The sequence below is a fragment of the Quercus robur genome, chromosome 3 (genome assembly GCF_932294415.1).
Source record: "Quercus robur chromosome 3, dhQueRobu3.1, whole genome shotgun sequence".
Taxonomy (NCBI): domain Eukaryota; kingdom Viridiplantae; phylum Streptophyta; class Magnoliopsida; order Fagales; family Fagaceae; genus Quercus; species Quercus robur.
Window position 1 is genome coordinate 8,568,605 of NC_065536.1, and position 20,886 is coordinate 8,589,490.

At 36.2% G+C, this 20,886-nt stretch overlaps 1 protein-coding gene across 2 annotated transcripts in view; it reads right to left on the reverse strand.

Annotated features, from left to right (window-relative positions):
* The window catches only part of LOC126716950 (F-box/kelch-repeat protein At3g06240-like), a 52,596-nt gene extending 46,577 nt beyond the window's left edge, over positions 1-6,019 (reverse strand). The window contains exons 1-2 of one of the 2 annotated variants that reach the window (XM_050418014.1): positions 5,569-6,019; positions 4,748-5,436 (exon numbers count right to left, since the gene is read on the reverse strand). In XM_050418014.1, the coding sequence (XP_050273971.1) occupies positions 4,847-5,436; positions 5,569-6,019 (1,041 nt within the window). In that variant the 3' untranslated portion in view covers positions 4,748-4,846. Of the gene's footprint in view, positions 1-4,747; positions 5,437-5,509 lie in introns of those variants that run through there. The other variant, XM_050418012.1, reaches the window with a different exon arrangement.
* Between the last annotated feature and the right edge of the window lie 14,867 nt (positions 6,020-20,886).

The window sequence follows — 20,886 nt, forward strand, 5'->3', positions numbered from 1 at the left end:
TAGGAGTGTGGAAGTGGAAGGTTTTAAGGGGTTGGTCTTTGTTTATACATAGAATAGAATTGCATAGGTAATGAGTTTGTATGGAAGTAAAACCTAGTTATGGCTTGTAAAATGTCAAAAATAGGTTTAACATAATTAGATAATCAAATTTTTAAAAAATAAAAATAAGATGAAAATTGTAATTTAACAAAATTCAAAAAAAAATTACTCTTAAAATTAGCACTCTCTATTTGAATATATTTCACACACGCGTGATATATTTTTTTTCTTAAAAACTAACACACACTAAACGCAATAGATTACTTTTTTTCAAATCTTAAATTTTAGTTTCTTAAAAATTCATTCCTCTATAACTTCACTAATAATAGATAAATTCAAATTAAAAAATTACATTAAACTCAAAATAAAAATAAAAAATAAAAAAACTCATCGCAAGTGCAGAAATAGTATAATGAAATTAGTAGTAAATAAGAACACTGCCCTACATTGTTACAATTTTTGGAGTGCTTGAGATGGTGACATTTAAAAATAAAATAAAAATGATAAGGACGGTGACAAGTATTCATCTCACCCCATATGTGCCAACAGGACTTTTGATCTATCATTAATTGCCACGTGACATATGGGTTGCCAGGTGCATTATAATAGTAATTAATTAATGGTGATGAGATAAAGATGACATATGGAGGAAATTTTCTTAGATTTCAAGAAATTATACACATCCATTAGTCTATGTTCAATGAGATGTACCTGAATCAAATAAATGTTTTTTCTCAAAAATAAATAAACAAATAAATATCAACATAATTTTAAGTGCAAATGGACTTGATAAAAATAATAACCATTTTCCATGAAATAATAATAATTCTCAAGATTAAAATGTAACTTTAAGTCATGACTTTTTTTTTTTTTTTTACAAGATAGAAATTCTACTCTATCCTAATCTAAGTGTATATGTATGTGAAGCTTCCTCCGAGAGACTTGAACCGCGGCCTTTGCCCTCCCACACCCCACAAGTCTTAGTGACTATCGCATTAAGGGTGCACGATGGTAAGTCATAGTTTTTTTTTTTATTTTGGTAAAATATTTTTTTGGTTCTTAAATTTCGCCAAAAATTTGTTTTTCAACCCTAAATTTTAAAAAGTTCTTTTCTCATCCCTAAACTTTGTAAATAATTTTTTTAATAGTTAAGAGACAAAAATAGGGATGAATAAAGAACTTCCTTCTTTCAATAGTTTAGAGATGAAAAACAAATTTTTAGTAAAGTTTAAGAACATAAATAAAACATTACAATAGTTTAGGGTTGAAAAATGATTTTTTTAATAATTTAGAAACGAAAACTGAACTTCTTAAAGTTTAGGAATGAAAAAGAAACTTTTGGCAAAGTTTAGAGACCAAAAATAGTATTTTACCCCCTTTTTTTGTAGTGTTTGTTACACAATTTTTTTAACTGAATTCTTAAGTTGAAAACACATTCATTAGGTTCTTTGGGTTCAATTTCTAAATCTAGATCCATTCTCATTTCTCGTTTTGATTCAATTTCATCCATTTTTCTTAAATTTTGGATTATTTTACGATGAGAATTGATAAGTTAGGGTTTTTTGAGTTTTGATTGCTTTTTCATGCATATGATTAAAATGGTAGCCATGATTGATTGAATGGATAGATGAGATTTGTCTAGGTTGAATTTTCTCATTCTGTTGAGTTTTGCTGTTTCGTTTTGTTTTAGATTTGTAGATTTTGAGTTTGCGTTCAAAACACTTGCATGGCATTTGAATTTTGAGCTTTTTGATGGATTTATTGAGTTTTTTTGGACCTTTATTGCTTTTGAAAGTGGAATTTGACTTGGTTTTGATAATTGCTTTTGAAAATGAATGTTTCAGCTTAATTATTTTATTTTATTTTATTTTTTAAAAAGAGTGCTTTCATAACTTGATTGAAAATTTAGTTACTCATAGTAATTGAAATAAAACACAAAAATAAAATATTAAGCATTAAACTGCAAATAAAATAGAGAAAGGAATAATCATAATGTAAACATGGAGAAAAGTTATAGAAAAGCCACACGTGGCCTCCTCTCCATGCTACACCTTCATCCCTAGCCTCTATTTTCTCTCCACAGTTTTACAAATTGACAAAAGATTTGTACATGAGAAGCCACTCCCAATACAAATCGAATGAGCCTACTTACCATTGCTTTGATTTGCTCATTTGTAATCCATCACATGCGGCTGACCTAAAACTTTATTAGTAATTAGTAAAATCCTAGGCATGCTCATTTGTTACAATCTTTGGAGTGCTTGAGATGTGACATTAAAAAAAATATAAAATTTTTTTCATAAGGACGGTGACAAGTATTCATCTCACCCCATATGTGCCAGCTAGGCTTTTGATCTATCATGAATTGCCATGTGACATGGGTTGCCAAGTGCATTATCATAGTAATTAATTAATGCTGATGAGATAAAGATGACATATAAAGGAAATTTTCTTGGATTTCAAGAAATTATACACATCCATCAGTCTATGTTCAATGAGATGTACCTAAATCAAATAAATGTTTTTTTCTCAAAAATAAATAAACAAATAAATATCAACATAATTTTTAAGTGCAAATGGACTTGATAAAAATAATAACACATTTTCCATGAAAAAACAAATAATTCTCAAGATTAAAATGTAACTTTAAGTCATGATTTTTTTTTTTTTAATTTTTACATAAGATATAAATTTTACTCTAGCCTAATCTAAGTGTATATATGTGTAAAACTCTCTTCGGGGGACTTGAACTCCGGCCTTTACCCCCCACACCCCACAAATATTAGTGATCATCGTGTCAAGGGTGCGGTGGTAAGTTATAGTTTTTTTTTTTTTGGGTAAAATATTATTTTAGTCCTTAAGTTTCACTAAAATTTTGTTTTTCATCCCTAAATTTTAAAAAGTTCTTTTCTCATTCCTAATCTTAGTAAATAATTTTTTTAATAGTTAAGAGACAAAAATAGGGATGAAAAAAGAACTTCCTTCTTTCAATAGTTTAGAGATGAAAACAAACATTTAGTAAAGTTCAAGAACATAAATAAAACATTTACAATAATTTAGGAACAAAAACTGAACTTCTTAAAGTTTAGGGATGAAAAAGAAACTTTTGGCAAAGTTTAGAGACCAAAAATAGTATTTTACCCTTTTTTTTGGTAGTGTTTGTTACACACATTTTTTAACTGAAATCTTAAGTTAAAAATGCATTCATTAGATTCTTCGAGTTCAATTTCTAGATCTAGATCCATTCTCATTTCTTGTTTTGATTCAATTTCATCCATTTTTTCTTAAATTTTGGATTTTTTAAACGATGAGAATCGATCAGTTAGGGTTTTTTGAGTTTTGATTGCTTTTTAATGCATATGATTACAATGGTTGCCATGATTGATTGATATATGAGATCTGTTTAGGTTGAATTTTCTCATTTTGTTGAATTTTGTTGTTTCATTTTGTTCTAGATTTGTAGATTTTGAGTTTGCGTTCAAAACACTTGCATGGCATTTGAATTTTGAGCTTTTTGATGGATTCATTGAGTTTTTTTGGACCTTTATTGCTTTTGAAAGTGGAATTTGACTTGGTTTTGATAATTGCTTTTGAAAATGAATGTTTTAGCTTGATAATTTTCTTTTTTTTAGAAAAAAAAAAGAAAAAAAAAAAGAGCACTTTCATAACTTGATTGAAAATTTAGTTACTCATAGTAATTGAAATAAAACACAAAAAAAAAAAAAAAAAATATTAAGCATTAAACTGCAAATAGAATAGGGAAAGGAATAATCATAATGCTACCATGGAGAAAAGTTACTGAAAATCCACATGCGGCCGCCTCTACATGCTACACCTTCATCCCTAGCCTCTATTTTCTCTCCACAGTTTTACAAACTGACAAAAGGTTTGTACATGAGAAGCCACTCCTAATACAAATTGAATTAGCCTAATCTTTTATTGTTGAAATTTACATATAACTTTTTTACAAAAGGAACTATTTATATTATGAATAAATTCCAAATAATAATATGATATCTTATGAAAAGAACAAGCATATGAGAAGAATGTAGCTTAAATTAAGCACACATATTCTTCATATATATTCAACTCTTGGCAAATGGTGTAGCTTTCTAATTTTTATTTTATTTTATAATTTGATACGAACATGTTCCTCAAAACCATTAACATTTTCCTCTTTTATCACTTTTTTTCCCCTTCGTTCTTGGTTGTGCTTTTGAATGGCGTGTTTAGGTGTTTTGAACATGTGCATTTTGGTGGTTTTGCTTGCCGCCTATTTGATTTTTTTTTTTTTTTTTTTTATAGACTAATTAATGATTCAAGTGCAAATTCCTTTTCTTTTCTTTTCTTTTTCCTTCTTTTAAAAATGATTTTGATGCTAAATATTTCTTGATTTTTGATAGACTATAAAATACTAGAGACATACAAGGATAGGAGGTTAAAAAGAAATACCTTGATTTGGTTGCTAGAACATGATTTGTGAAATGAGGTAGAATAATTACATTGTTTTTTGGGAGAGATGAGGCAGTATAAATTGAAAAAGTACTGTGTTAGAAAAAATTCTGTCAAGAACTCCCTTTTTTCATGTATGCTATCTTAATCATAAAATTATTTTCCCTTTGCTTATGGCTGTTGGTTATTTCAATAAAAATAAGAATATAAAATACCAGTTGAAAAACACATCACTTCCCCAAAAAAAAGACATCACTTGGAAACATTAACACTTTATTAGAAAAATATGGTAAACAATCATGCACGTTGCTTGCAAACACTTATTGTTGAGATATAGATGAGTATTGAATCATTTTTATGAATTGCCTTGTTCCTCAAGATCATTTCCTCCTTTGAGAGAAATTAGGCTCTCAACATAAGTAATCATCTGCATCGGTCGTCCATCAACTTGATGATTAGTAATTTTTTGGGCCGAGGGATCATACAAGAGCAATTGCCCCTCATTATTTCTCAAAAACAAGCTTTCATTCTTCCAAAATCCTAGTGGCTCTTCAATTCCCATAAGAGGTCCAATAGTGAATAGCTTAATCCAAGACTCCTTAACACCATATTCAAGCAGTGACCAAATATAAAAACAATTCTCCAATCGTTCTCTATCTTTACCAAAAGTAACTAGAGAAACCAATTCATTAAGCACAAAAAAAATTCTCCAAGTACCATTGGGATCCTCCAAATCGCCATCTGGTAATGTTGTTGTTAGGAATACCTCATTGCTCATATCAAATGATAAAATGCCAGGAAAGAAATCAAGATCATCGCGAATACTTGCACTCCAAGAAAACATCCCTTTCGTGTATGTCCTATAACATCCAGAGTCCATAAAATAACCGGGCGCAGAAGTACTAACTGTTCTCCATGAACCAGTACTTAAGCAATATACCTCAGCTGCATAAAAATAATTTATATCATTGATACGATATTCAGAATCTGGGTCAAAGATTTCTAACAGTTTGACCACCTTGTAGTCATTAGTTTTGAAGTCGAAACCAAACCCAACATCTCTAGTTAAGGTTCTACCTTGGGGGTAGGATATACTGGACTTGGGAAGAACTTTTGTTTCATTTGTTGCTGGATTCCATAGAACAATATCTGTGTTTCCAGCGTTAAGATTCAGACAAACGAGACCATTAATTGAGCTCACTATGTTAATTTGTATATGCTTAGGAATACCAATATACGGTGAAGGAACAGCTTGTGTTGACAATATTTCAAGAGATTCATATTGAAGCTTGGAGAAAACATGATCATTGGAAGATTTTTGGCGTTGGATAAGGAGGAAACCTGCGTTCCTGTTCTTGTTAGAGGTGGTCTGGTTGTGGAGAAGGTGCTTATTGATGAAGTTTTGGCCATTAATGAGAGCACACCACGATTTACAGACACACTTGAATCGCAATAAAGACACCACCGGCAACCATAGCAAAATTTGTATAATTAAGTCTTCAGGCAGTACTTCGTTAGTTGTAAACATTGCTTTTCTTCCTTTAATTTCCTGGGTTACACAGAGAGGAAAATGAATGATCAACAAACACAGAGATGAGAAACTTTTGGTCTTGGATGGAAGGATTTTAGACGAATAGAGGAAGAAAATTAAATATATATAACAAAGTTGAAAGTATGATCTATTCGTTGTACACAACTCGCCCAAAAATCAAAAGGAACATTTCGAATTAAGATAAGACCTTATTGGGTTGGATCTAAGAACTATGGGGGCCGATTGGGTAATGGCTCAAATTTTTTACGGGTCGGACTGATCCGACCCACTTAGCCAAAGTGCCAAACAGCTGCCTCATGCCTATCGAAATTCTTTAACCAAAGCGTGTGATTTGTGATGTAATTTAAGAAACAGGAACCAAAAAAGAAAAGAGAAATGTAGAGGAATTTTGGATTTACCCTTGAGTTGGCTGGATTTTCTGGTTTTTGTTCCTCTGCTCTTGATTTTCTGGTTTTTGCTCCTCTGCTCTTGATTTTTGCTGGGAAAGTTTTTCTGGGGTTTTATTTGAGTGTTAACATGGGGAATTTGCGGTGAGATTTTTGGGGGTGATGGAGAAAATGAGTTTTTTTTTTTTAAGGAGTGTGGGGAATTTGCAGTGAGATTTTTCTTTTTCTCTTTTAAGGAGTGTGGGGAAGGAATACGATGGGAGACGAAAGTTTTAAGAATGTGAGAGAGAATAAATGGTGAGAAAAAAAAAAGGGAGCGACGGCTGAAGAGAAAAGAATAAGATGCGGCTGGAATATAACTAGGGTTATACAAACCTTAAAAGCAATGGCTTGAACAAGAGAACTCCTGGCCGGCCCAACCACGTAATACAACCAAGCTACAGCCCCCTATCATGTTGTCTTTCTTTTTTTAGATATATATCGGTTCAGTTCATTTTGGTCAAAAATCCAACACCACCACCAAACTAAAAGCCGAAAAAAGTATATATCTCAAACCAAAACCGAACCGAAGTAATAGAAAACCGACCGAAACTCTAAAATTTCGTTCGGTACAATCAATTGGTTGGTTATTTTTACACCCTTACTTTAAAGTTTAAAATAATCAATGGGTCTTTCTTTTTTGGTGAAATATTATTTTAGTTCAAAGCTTTGCCAATTTTTTTTTTTTTTTTTTTGGTACTTAAACTTTAAAAAGTTCTTTTCTCATCCCTAAACTTTATAAAGAATTTTTTCTATAGTTAATAGAAATAAATTGGAATGAAAAAAGAACTTTTTTCAATAATTTAGGAATGAAAAACAAACTTTTGATAAAGTTTAAGAACATAAATAAAGTATTTTCAATAGTTTAGAGATTAAAGATGATCTTTTTAATAGTTTAGGAACGAAAAATGAATTTCTTAAAATTTGGGGAAGAAAAAAAAATTTATCAAAGTTTAGTGACCAAAATAGTATTTTACCATTTTTTTTTGTAGTGTTTGTTACACATATTTTTTTAAAAAAACTAAAATCTTAAGTTGAGAATGCATTCATTAGCTTCTCCAGGATCAATATCTAGATCTAAATCCACTCTCGTTTCTCGTTTTGATTCAATTTCATCCATTTTTTTCCTAAATTTTGGATCTTTTTTTGTATGTTGAGAACTGATCAGTTAGGGTTTTTTGAGTTTTGATTGCTATTTCATGCATGCAATTAAAATGGTTGTCATGATTGATTGATTGGATATATGAGATCTAGCGAAGTTGAATTTTCTTATTCTGTTAAGTTTTGCAATTTTGTTTTGTTCTAGGTTTGAAGATTTTGAGTTTGTGTTCAATTTTTTATTTTTTAAACACTTGCATGGCATCTGAATTTGGAGTTTTTTGATGGATTCATTGAGTTTTTTTTGGACCTTTATTGCCTTTGAAAGTGGAATTTGACTTGGTTTTGATAATTGCTTTTGAAAATGAATGTTTTAGCTTGATAATTTTTTTTTTTTTTGAAAAAAAGAGAGTACTTTCATAACTTAATTGAAAATTTAGCAACTCATAGTAATTAAAATAAAACACAAAAATAAAATACTAAGCATTAAACTACAAATAAAATAGAGAAAAAAATAATCATAATTCTATCATGGAGAAAAATTATAGAGAAGCCACACGCGGCCGCCTCTACATGCTACACCTTCATCCCTAGCCCCTATTTTCTCTCCACAGTTTTACAAATTGACCAGAGGTTTATATATTAGAGGCCACTCCTAATACAAATCGAATTAGCCTACTTACCGTTGCTTTGATTTGCTTATTTGTAATTCATCACATGCAGCTAACCTAAAGCCTTCTTAGAGCACTAGCAATGGGGTGTGTAAAAACCCCCCCAGTTGCTATTTTAGCAACTAAGACTCAAAAACACAGTTACATTCGGGTATGGGAATTCCAAATTCTTAAGCATTTGTGAATAGTAGGTGTCTATATTTATAACCTGCTATTCATCAAATTGAAAACTAATAATAATAATATATATTTGGGATAATTACACATAACCCACCTGTGGTTTGGGCAAAAATCACTTTGCCTACCCGTGGTTTGAAAAGTATCACTTAACCCACCTGAGGTGTGTTTCCGTCACTCTCCGTAACCCACCTCGGTCTCTGCCGTTACAAAAAACACCTTTTAACCCAAAAACAGAACATAACGTGAATCAAAACCCCCAAAACTCAAACACTTTTCGAGAGAGAGACCCGGGGTGCGATCAGCTTGTTCTTCGTGGTTTGGAGCGTGTGGAGAGGGAGAAAACACTTGTTTTGCATCATCGAACCTAGGCAAGGTATGTGTGACTGCTGTTCATCTGCATTTGGGTCTGTTCCTGATTTAGGGTTTCAGATTTTGTTCAAGTGTGAACTTACTGTGTGAAAGTCTAAATTTGTACTTCCCAAGAATCGTGTTATGTTGAGATGTCTTCATCAAGTGGTAATTTCTCGGGTTCATGTGGACATATGTGCAATGAGCAGACTTGTGTTTTGAGAACAAGTTTGAGTTTGCACAATTTTGGGAGGAGGTTCTTGGGTTGTAGCCGTTATAAGGTTGGTCCTAAGTGTCCTTTCTTTGTTTGGATTGATAACCTAACCTGTCCTCGTGGGAATGAAGCTGCACCTTTGGCTCTAGAGAAGATGTCTAGGCTTCAGACTGCTCTCCAACTTGCAAATGAGAGGGAAAGGACAGCTCTGGAAACGGCAGAAGAAGCTAGGCAAATGGCAGAAAAGGCTCTTGAAGAGGAAGCCAAAGCCAAGGAGAGGGAGAGAAAGGCTCGAGCTGTCTGTGCAAAAGCTAAGGAAAAAGCCATTCTTGCTGAAGAAAAGCAAAGAATGTGGAAGTCTGCATGCATTTTGTCATGGATCTTTTTTGTTATTGTTATGTTGTTGTGTTTTGGCTCAATTGAGTTCTCTGGAGTGAAGAGACCTAGATTGTTGCCCCTGAAGTAGTTAATTGGTTAGTAGAGATAGTTATGGCAATGGTGTTAATGAATTTGCATTGTAATAGCACTAGCCTACTGATGTAATGTTTTGATGTGTCAATGAATGAAGAATTAGTCAATTATTGAGTATTTTGTGCATATCATAACAACCATTCAATGGAAGAAGTAATGATCAATTATCAATTTGGCTGTGCATACCATAACAACCATTCCACAATAAAAACTTCCATACACTCTATTAGAAAAATATACTTGGACACAATTTGTAGTAGCAATAAATAAACTTCCATATAATTTGGTTTTGCATACCATAACAACCATTCCACAATAAAAACAATATACTTGGACACAATTTGTAGTAGCAATAAATAAACTTCCATATAATCTGGTTTGGACAAATATTGTTCCATACAAACTGTAATATCACAACTTCCATATAACAACCTGGAGTGTATTGTACCTTAATTACAAAAAAGCACATTCGAAGGCCAGCAGTGATTGTTTTTTACACTAATTAGTAATTACAAAAAAGCACATTCCAAGGCCAGCAGTGATTGTTTTTTACACTAATTGATAATTACAAAAGGCCAACAGTGGTCTTCACAAAAAAAAAAAAAAAAAAAAAAAAAAAAAAAAAAAAAAAACCAAAAAGGGCCACATGTTCCCACTAGCTTTACTCCCAATGCTGGCATGCGTACCCACTAGCTTCATTCATTTCTTGCCTTTACTCTTTCCTCTTTCCACCCACTGGATTCATTTTTGGTGGCCTTTATGCAGCAAGCTGTCCTCTAGTCCTCACACCACCAGTGCTCCCACTTGCATGTGAAGACTACAAAATAAAAAATAGATCCACTTGTTAAAAAATATCCTAAGCTACACAACCATCCAGGACTAAGTTACCTGTGAAGAACTTAGTAAGGTATCCCAGGTCTCCCTAGGTGTGTGAAACTCTGGTTGTGAGGAAGAGAACCATCCTGCTCTCTTGTGAGATGGCCTAGGTTAATTTCCTTGCTGTGAGGATGAAGGCTGAGTGGCAGACATCATGTTGTAGGTCTGGGTAGGCTGCTGGGATGGTGGCTGAGGTGCAGGCTGAGGTGCAGGCTAAGGTGTAGATCTAGGTGCAGGCACCCCTTCCCTTGCCTGCAACAAAACCCAGTTTCAATACAGTGTCTATTGTAAGTTTAAAAACAAGTTTTTTTTTTTTTTTTGCCATTTAAATCCTAATTACTTACAGCTTTTTCTCTTTGAAGTCTCTATCTCCTCTGCCATGGTGTCTCCCCAGTGATGCCAGCCTTGCACCCTCTTGAGTTATGCCCTTCCTTTTTGCATTTCCCACATCTTATAGGTCTGTTCTGTCTACTTGCTTTGTAAGGGTTCCTAGGCTCATCAGAAACCCTCTTTCTTTGCTTGGGTGGTCTGCCTGGTGGTTTGTATATGTGAGGTGCCAGGGGAGCAGGCTGTCCAGTCTCAGCCCATTCTGACTGGCCAGGCATGGGAGGAAGTACCTCCTTGTATATCTCCATGTAAGTTTCTTTGAAGTAGCATGGGTGGGTATAGTCTTCTGGTGTCTCAATGTTTGTATAAATGGCTGTTATGGCATGTTTGCAGAGAATGCCATTTAAATCCCAAGACCTACAGCTACATGTCTTCTTCACCAAATCTACTACATGCCTCTCATACCGACTGCCTACCTCATAAAGGAAACTACTAGCTGAGGTAGCACTAAATGCCTTTCTTTCAACCTTCAATTTCTCCAACCTATCTTGTATGCTTGAACACAACTTTCCAGTATACTTCTGTATCCCTTCCCTTTTTGTGTAAAGCCTAGTCATAAGTCTAACCCTAATCCACTCCAACATTGCCAAGATAGGCTTGTCCCTAGACTTCAATATCATTGCATTAAAAGACTCACTCAAATTATTTACCAAACAATCTGTTAAGGCCCTAGAAGTGAAGTGTGACCTTGTCCACTGTGCAGGTGCAATGTTTGCAAGATACTCATATGCCTTTTCATCCAAATCCCTTATGTACTGCATGCATCTCTCAAACTCCCTTACTGTTGTGGTAGCAGCACACCTCCACAATGCATCCTTCAGCTCCAATCCCTTGTGATCAACTTTAAAATTGTTGTAGATGTGTTTCACACAGTATCTATGCTCCACGGTAGGGAATAGTGTCTCTATTGCAGGTATAAGCCCGTGTAAATAAGCAAACAAACAAACAAAACAAGTTAGTTCAGCAAACAAAGTCAACTATTCAAGTGTAACTGAACAAAACAAAACTTGCATACCTTTTGCCTATCAGAAATGAAGACCAACTGAAGCTCCTCTGGCCTCCCTATATCATCAGCAAAAATTTCCAAAAACCATATTCAAGACTCCCTGGTTTCTTGTTCCACAACAGCCATGGCTACTGGAAAAATGTTGTCATTTGCATCCTTGGCAGTGGCAGATAAGATTTGCCCACCAAATCTGTGCTTTATGTGACAACCATCTAAACCTATAAATGGCCTGCATCCACCTAAAAATCCTACCTTCTGAGCATTGAACCTAACATACATCCTCTTAAATTTTGGCTGGGAAGTCTCCTCAGCCATTTCTGTCTGCAGTATAACCCTACTCCCCTTGTCTACAGTGGTTATCATTTGTGCATAGTCCCTAAGGACACCATATTGCAGTTGCTCATCTCCATTTATCAAATCCTTTGCCTTTCTCTTTGACCTATACACTTGGTTTACACTTAGATCAACAGATAAATTTTGCATCACATGGTTGTGTACACCACTCACTTCCCAATTTGGATTTTTGCTAAAATCCTCAACGAACCTCTTAGCAACATAAGCTGATGTTGCTTGGCTGTTTTTGAAAGACTTGGGACAAATACAGTCATCAGTCAAGGTCTTAATTTGAAATGTTAGCTCTCCACTTATTTGAGATGCATAACATCTCCACCCACACCCATTCTTGTAGTGAACTGATATCTTGGTCTTCTCATTAAGCTTGAATTTGATGTCAATAGGTTTTTTGATTGTATACTCCCTCAAAGCAGCTCTGAACACCTTTGCATTAGGGAACTTCATCTCCTTTTTCAGTACAACATTTCTCATGTCACTCTTAGCATTAAACTCTACTTGCTCAGGTACCTGCTCATCATCAGACCCATCCATGCTTACCAGGTCATCATCAAGGGCTGGCTCAGCCCACTCAGGGTCTGTGTGGGGTGCATTGCTTGATTCTGGGGCTGTGTGGGGTGCATTGCTTGATTCTAGGTTTGTATTGGGAGCAGAACCTTGTGGAGCTGAGTTTTGAGTAGCAAATACATCATCACCAAAGCCATCCTCCTCTAGGCCTTCATTTAGCCAATCATCATCATCATTGTAAGGTTGAATTTATTCAACCATCTAATTGGCTTTATTCCGTGCCAAATTTGCTTGTAATTCAGCATTTAGTAACCCTGTATTTAGGTGGGATTGTTGTAAGGGTAGTGAGTGAGATAGTGTGAAGATTGCTTAAGAGTGTGCAAGAAAACAGAGAGTCGCGGCTGGGACTCGCGGCTGGACTCGTGGCTTCAACCCGCCAGAAGATGCACACGTGCCAAGCATGCTGGAAGATGAACAGTCATGCTAGCTGGAGCACTACAGGACAAAACAGGACAACTGACCATACGGTTAACTCGCGACTGGAACTCGCGACTCAGTCAAGCCGCGAGGTCAAGCCGCGAGCCACCCCTGTTTTGGAAAAACCTGACGTTTCGCATTCCACTCCACTTCAGTATAAATACCCTTTTAACCCACGATTGAAAGAGAGCTTCCAGAGAGAATTTTGAGAGAGAAACCCTAAAGAAAAACCAGATTGTTTCATCCACAATCTCTACCTTAGAGTCTCATCAAATTCCCTCACTCTCTTCCTCTCCATTGTCAAATCCTTGAGAGGCCTTTATACCAAACCTGGTTCTCACCATTATCATCCCTGTGAGACAGACGTTTGGAGTTCTGGGAAGCAGTTAGGAAGGAGCCAATATTCATTGGTTGATGCTACGGTGTAGTAGCGGAATCCGGAAAGCTAGAAAAGAAAAAGGTTCGGCGCAACCTCGTTGGAGCAAGAAGCTTGGAGGGCTTAGGTACATTGGGTAGATTAGGCTTGGAGGGTCTATTGCTGTCCTTGTATCCCAACTGTATTTTCTAGTGGATTGATTACCGCTTGGAGGGCGGCGGAGAGGTTTTTCGCCAAGGTCTTCGGTTTCCTCTTCGATAACACATCGGGTGTTATCTTTGTGTTTGCATCTTCCTTCCTCTCTATCTCTGCCTTTACATTATCTGCTGTGGTTTATTTTGTTATGGCTTAGATAGTTGTTTAACCAATTTCTTATTATAGCATATGTTAAGTTTCCGCACACTTGTTGTTTGACATATTGCTTGTGTTGGTTAAGTTGGTTTTTGGGGGTCTAAACGTTCAAAAGTGTTTTTGTACACGTTTTTGAACTTTCAATTGGTATCAGAGCGGGTACACTTGTTGTGGTTTAAATACCAAAGTGTGATCCTTGACCCCTTGTGTTTATTTGCCATGGATTGTGCTTTGTATGCCTCTTTGCATGATTTGGTTGGTGATGAATGTAACATGCCACGTGTTTGTGAAAATGCCTCTATGAGTGTTAATCCTCATAAGTGTGATGACATGTTATTTGAATCTATGGGTGTTGTTGACAAACTCTTGAAGAAAAATGCTAAGAAGTTTCAAAAGAATTTAAGCAAGTTATTTTGTGAAAAGGATGATTTGATTGCTAAGCTCAATGAATCCAACAAATTGGTTGTGAAATATAAAAAACTTGCTGAAGATTCTCTTGAAAAGCTAAAAGAGTTTGAATGTTTGAATATGGACTTGGATGCTAAACTTGTTTTGTCTAACAAACTTGTTGATGAGTTAAAATGTGAAAATGAATCTCTTAAGATGCATGCCAAGTGTTTGATTGCTGAACCCATTGATAAAATGGATGATAATATGTGTTGCAATCATGTTGTGGTACCCGATCTTGTGCCTAATGTGTATTCTACCTCTAAGGACAAATCGGTGTACGTTCCTCCACATAAAAGAAATCAAAATGTGGAGAGAAAGGCTGTTAAGTCAAAGCCTCTGTTTAGGTCTCAACCTAAGACTTTGGATGGATCTAAGTTTGTTCCAACTTGCCACCATTGTGGTGTGATTGGTCATATAAGACCTCAATGTCATAAGTTGAAGAGGGAACAAAACCATATTGCTAGATCCCTTCCCAAAAGGCCTAGTGGACCTAAACACATTGTGTGTCACCATTGTGGTGCCTTTGGTCATCTAAGACCTCAATGCTCTAAGTTTCATGCTTTGAAAAGAATCAAAAGAAAAGAAAAACTTGAGCTTCTTGGAAGTTGTGCTAAAAAGGATAAACCGGATTTGAGTGATAATAGCATGTTGTTAAAGAAAGTGTTTAATGCTCTTAACTCCTTGTCTATGTGCATCTCCGGTTCTCATTCTTCCAACCCTCGTCTCACTTCTCATGAGACACTCATTCCAAACAATTGTTCTGTTTGGATGAGGAAGGGTTCCTATGGTTGAGCTTTTGCTCCTTTGGTCCTTGATCTAATTCTTTCGATCTTTGTAGGACCCTTCATGCATTAGATGCTTCATTGTCATGCATTTGTGCATCATGCATATCTTTATATGCATTGTTTTGTTTTTGTTTTGATCTTACTTTTATGTCTTTGGTTTGTGTGTGTAAAAATCCAAAACCACATAAAAAGTAGAAAATCAAAAAGTTTGATCGACGTTGTTGAGTTTTGTCTCAAAACTTGTTTTGCCTTGTACCTTTGTGCTAATGGCTTTGTGCATTTTCGAGCATTGCTTGTTTCTTTGCACTCATATCACTGTGGGAGAAATCTTGAAATCTATGTGATTGTTGTAAATAGATCTTCAAACTTGTCATGAATGATTAGTGAATGGTTATGTTGATCTTGAAACTTGCATAGACTTGTGTCTATATATCTTCCCACTCTTTATTTTTGTTTTTACTAAGAAGAGCTCACCAAATGTAAATCTCCAAATGAAAAAAGATATTGAGCTGCAAAAGCCTGTCGCACATTCTAGTATTCGACTAGGAAAAAGGGTAAGCGACCTTATATTAAAGAGAATGTTTATTCAAAAAGCCAAAGGCTTGTTCATTAAAGTGAAATATCAAATATCACTCTCACAATGAGAGGTGATTGTCTCAAGAGATCAAAATGATCAAATGTTATGGAGTCAAATGTAAAGCTCCAAGATATGTTATCAAGTTTTGTGGGAGGTCATATATACATATTTCTATAATTGAGATGGATCACTTGATCTAGTGCTAATTGTGTATGCCTTGGTTGAATTGATCATTGAAGCTTCACATTAGACTAAGGACTATCTCATTGTTGATATCCACACACAACACACAAGTTTATGTTCAATAAATGCCATATTCATTTGTGTGATTGTACTTGATGAAATGTGTTTTCACATGCTCAATCTTTGTTAATTCAAGCGCAAAAAGATTTTTGAGTGTTTTAGGTGTTTTTGGAAAATATTTTGTTAAAAAATCTGAAATTTTTCAAGAAACCCAGTTTTGCCCTGTTTTGGCGACTCAGTCGCGGGTAAGTCAAGTCGCGAGACTCAGTTGCGTCTTCGCGGGTCATTTTTGGCAACTTGTTCGCGAGTGGAAGGTCCAGTCGCGAGGGTTACTCAGAGATTTTGGCGACTCAGCTCGCGACTCCCTCGCGGGTAGACCCTCCAGTCGCGAAAAACACTTAGAAAATTTTTCAAAATTTTGTCTTTGAGCATTTTGGCGGCTTGCCCTGGCGACTTAACTCAGTCGTGAAAATCGCGTGTTTTGCATATTGAGGGTTATTTTCAAAGTTGTTTTCAAAAAATTTTCATTTTTCCCCTCATGCATCATTAGCATTGTTCGTACCTTCATCTCTTGCCCTTGTTTCTTCTTGACCCTTTGTCTATTCCTGACAAAAAGGGGGAAAGTATACTCTAGAGTATGTTTCGGAGTATTTTGTCATTTCTATATGACTCTTGTGCACATCCTTAGGGGGAGAAATTCTATTTCTCATGCACATTTGTAGGGGGAGAGATATTCCATAGGGGAGATGCATATACCAAGGGGGAGAAGGCATTGTGTTAACTAGAAAACCTTGTTCTGTTTGTTTTCTTGTTGGCTTTATGGTGCTTTGTGTTATGCTTTGGTGTTCTCATTGCATCATGTTTGTGCTTTGGACATGCATATATCCCTATGCTATTGTGCTTCTTTGAATGCATGTTCAGATGATCTTTTGCTTTGCTATGAGATCATTGTTGTCATTTCTATATGACTATTTTGGTGTATGATCAAGTTGCTCACATGTTTCACATCATGTTTACTTGATCGCAATTTACTTGTTACATTATACTTGTCCTTTTATTACTTGCTTTACCTTGAGGGTCTAATGTGTTTTGTGCAAGTGTTTCAGGTTACAAATATATATGTTCCAAGTGCATCACAGCTTCTCATCTTTTTGAAGGGGAGAAACTTTAAGCACTTTTATTTTATATTGTTTAAGTTTTTATTCAATATAATGTGTTTTGTACCCATGTGCTTTTGTAAGCTTTTAGGGTTAATGTTTTATGCATAGTTTGTAGGCCTTGTGGTATGTACCATGCTTAAGTGCAGCCTTTATGCTATGTTGAAATCAGTACTTTAATCTAAATGTTCTGCATTGTGATTGTTGTACTGTCACTCTTGTGCCCTTGTAGGATTGTTCCTAGATGCATATGCCTTGTGTGCTATGCATTGGTTGAGTGTTGTACATACAAGTGTCTTGCCTTGTGCTTGTTAACTTGTATGTCCTTGTGTTCATTCCAAGTGTGAATGAACACTGTGATCACTACTTTGTGGTGTTCACTTGGTTGATCAAGCCATGGTTTGTTTATTAACTCCATCTTTGCTTGATCACATATTGCCTGTTTCATATGCATTTATAATTTTCTGCTTACAATGATCATGGTGTATTGTTGTGTTTCAGGAGTTTATGTTCATATGATTCAAGTGCTTCACAGCTTCTAGAATTAGGTGTGAGTGAGTTTTGATCAACTGTTCCCAACTCACATGTTAAGTCTAGAGTCTGTTTTAGGGTTTTGTCACGGAATAGCCAAAGGGGGAGATTGTAAGGTTGAATTTATTCAACCATCTAATTGGCTTTATTCCGTGCCAAATTTGCTTGTAATTCAGCATTTAGTAACCCTGTATTTAGGTGGGATTGTTGTAAGGGTAGTGAGTGAGATAGTGTGAAGATTGCTCAAGAGTGTGCAAGAAAACAGAGAGTCGCGGCTGGGACTCGCGGCTGGACTCGCGGCTTCAACCCGCCAGAAGATGCACACGTGCCAAGCATGCTGGAAGATGAACAGTCATGCTAGCTGGAGCACTACAGGACAAAACAGGACAACTGGCCATACGGTTAACTCGCGACTGGAACTCGCGACTCAGTCAAGCCGCGAGGTCAAGCCGCGAACCACCCCTGTTTTGGAAAAACCTGACGTTTCGCATTCCACTCCACTTCAGTATAAATACCCTTTTAACCCACGATTGAAAGAGAGCTTCCAGAGAGAATTTTGAGAGAGAAACCCTAAAGAAAAACCAGATTGTTTCATCCACAATCTCTACCTTAGAGTCTCATCAAATTCCCTCACTCTCTTCCTCTCCATTGTCAAATCCTTGAGAGGCCTTTATACCAAACCTGGTTCTCACCATTATCATCCCTGTGAGACAGACGTTTGGAGTTCTGGGAAGCAGTTAGGAAGGAGCCAATATTCATTGGTTGATGCTACGGTGTAGTAGCGGAATCCGGAAAGCTAGAAAAGAAAAAGGTTCAGCGCAACCTCGTTGGAGCAAGAAGCTTGGAGGGCTTAGGTGCATTGGGTAGATTAGGCTTGGAGGGTCTATTGCTGTCCTTGTATCCCAACTGTATTTTCTAGTGGATTGATTACCGCTTGGAGGGCGGCGGAGAGGTTTTTCGCCGAGGTCTTCGGTTTCCTCTTCGATAACACATCGGGTGTTATCTTTGTGTTTGCATCTTCCTTCCTCTCTATCTCTGCCTTTACATTATCTGCTGTGGTTTATTTTGTTATGGCTTAGATAGTTGTTTAACCAATTTCTTATTATAGCATATGTTAAGTTTCCGCACACTTGTTGTTTGACATATTGCTTGTGTTGGTTAAGTTGGTTTTTGGGGGTCTAAACGTTCAAAAGTGTTTTTGTACACGTTTTTGAACTTTCAATCATCATCATCATCATCATCATCATCTCCTTCAACATTCTGTTCTTCATCTCTTGCATCATGTCAACATCCTCAACATCTTCTTCATCATCACTCTCATCATTATTCTCATCATCTTCATCATCATCACTATCCAATTCTATTTCAACCCTTGCTGCATCACCACTTACATCACCACCTGCATGACCACCTACACCATCTGCCACTCCCCCTGCATCACCATCTACACCACCATCTGCCACTCCCCCTGCATCAGGATACTCAACTGCCAATGACTCCACATCTATGTCAGTATAGATTATGATTTTTTCAGCATACCATGCCTTATGAAGGTTAGTCATGTTTACGACATCTGTATCTGTTTCTATGTCTCTTAAATCATGCTGTAGATCACCATCAGGAATTAAATACTTGTATCTACTGTGTTCTTTAGGAGCACCAACTAGATGGCATAAATCCCGAATTTCAAAGTAACTCAACTTGTCAGGGTCAATCTCTGTCAGTAAACGTACAGACCCACCCACATATTGTATGGTTGGCTCCTCCACAAAACATCCCCCAACATGAATTTCAAGGTCAAATGTGAAGTCAACCATCTGCAATTAAAATAAGTATTTTGTTTACACACACTGACATGCAGAAAGTGACAAGAAGCCAAAAGAGACAACAAGCCAACAAATTGACAACAACACACAGACAAAGGACCACATAAAGCACATGCAAAACCAGATTCCCAAAAAACTCATAGGGACCACACTACCCACACTTCACAAACAAGTGCAATCATTGACAAATAAACTTGATTCTACACATAAATAGCAAAATGCTAATTTAACATACAAAAAAATTTTATTGTGCAGATGAACAGCAAAACCTAACTACGTGGGTGGGTCACCATAAAAAAATGACATCAAGAACCCAAATGCAGATGAAAAACAATCACACATACCTTGCCTAGGTTTGATGATGCAAAACAAGTGTTTTCTCCCTCTCCACACGTTCCAAACCACGAAGAACAAGCTGATTGCACCCCGGGTCTCTCTCTCGAAAAGTGTTTGAGTTTTGGGGGTTTTGATTCGCGTTATGTTCTGTTTTGGGGTTAAAAGGTGTTTTTGTAACGGCAGAGACCGAGGTGGGTTACGGAGAGTGACGGAAACACACCTCAGGTGGGTTAAGTGATACTTTTCAAACCACGGGTAAGCAAAGTGATTTTCACCCAAACCACAGGTGGGTTATGTGTAATTATCCCTATATATTTTATTCCTCTTTTTGTCTCTCTCTCTCTCTCTCTCTCTCTCTCTCTCTTTTCCTTTCTCTTTTCTCTCTTCTCTCCTCCTTCGGCCCCTTTCAGTCTCTAAATCTATCTCCTCTCTCAGCTCATCTGTAAATCATAGATTGCTCACTGTAATAGAAATAGATCATTGTGGTTGTTGTTTGGTGGGTTTGGGTTGGCATTTGGGTCGAATTTGGTTGGCGTTTGGGTCTAATTAGGGTGGCATTTGAGTGGTGTTTGTGTTGGCATTTGGGTGGTTGGATTTAGGGCTGGTGTTTGTGATTTTTTCTGATGGGTTGGGGGCTTTGTTCCTATGGGTTTGATGGTGGGTTTCGGTGTTTGCTGGGTTTGTTTGGTAATGGGTTTCAGTGAGGATGATGATGAGGAGGAGGAAGGGTTGGTGAGAACAAATGGGTTTGGGATGAATAAAGACGGCGACGGCAGAAGTAGGGGATGGCGACGGCGGCTTGAAGACTAGGTCGATGGCTGTTTGATGGTTGTTTGGATTGGTGTTTGGCCAGATCGACCTTGGGTGGGTGCGATTCAGTATTAATGAGGAGAATATAACCAAACTCCTAGCCAGGGGTGGCTTGATGCATTTGGAGGCCGACGGGGAAAATTGATTATCTTGTTTTAGATGCAAAATTATTACTAATTAACACGAATTATGTAGAATTTTTTCTTTTTTTAGAAATTTTATAGATAGAAAAAATTTGAAAATTTTTTTCATACTTGTTGATGTGGTAGATTGATAATGGTAAGTAAAAGAGTAGTGTTAGTGGTAGACTTAGATGAGAACTAGTAAAAGTTTACTAACTAAACTTTTATTATTATTCTTATTTTTTTTAAAAGTACAACATTCACAATA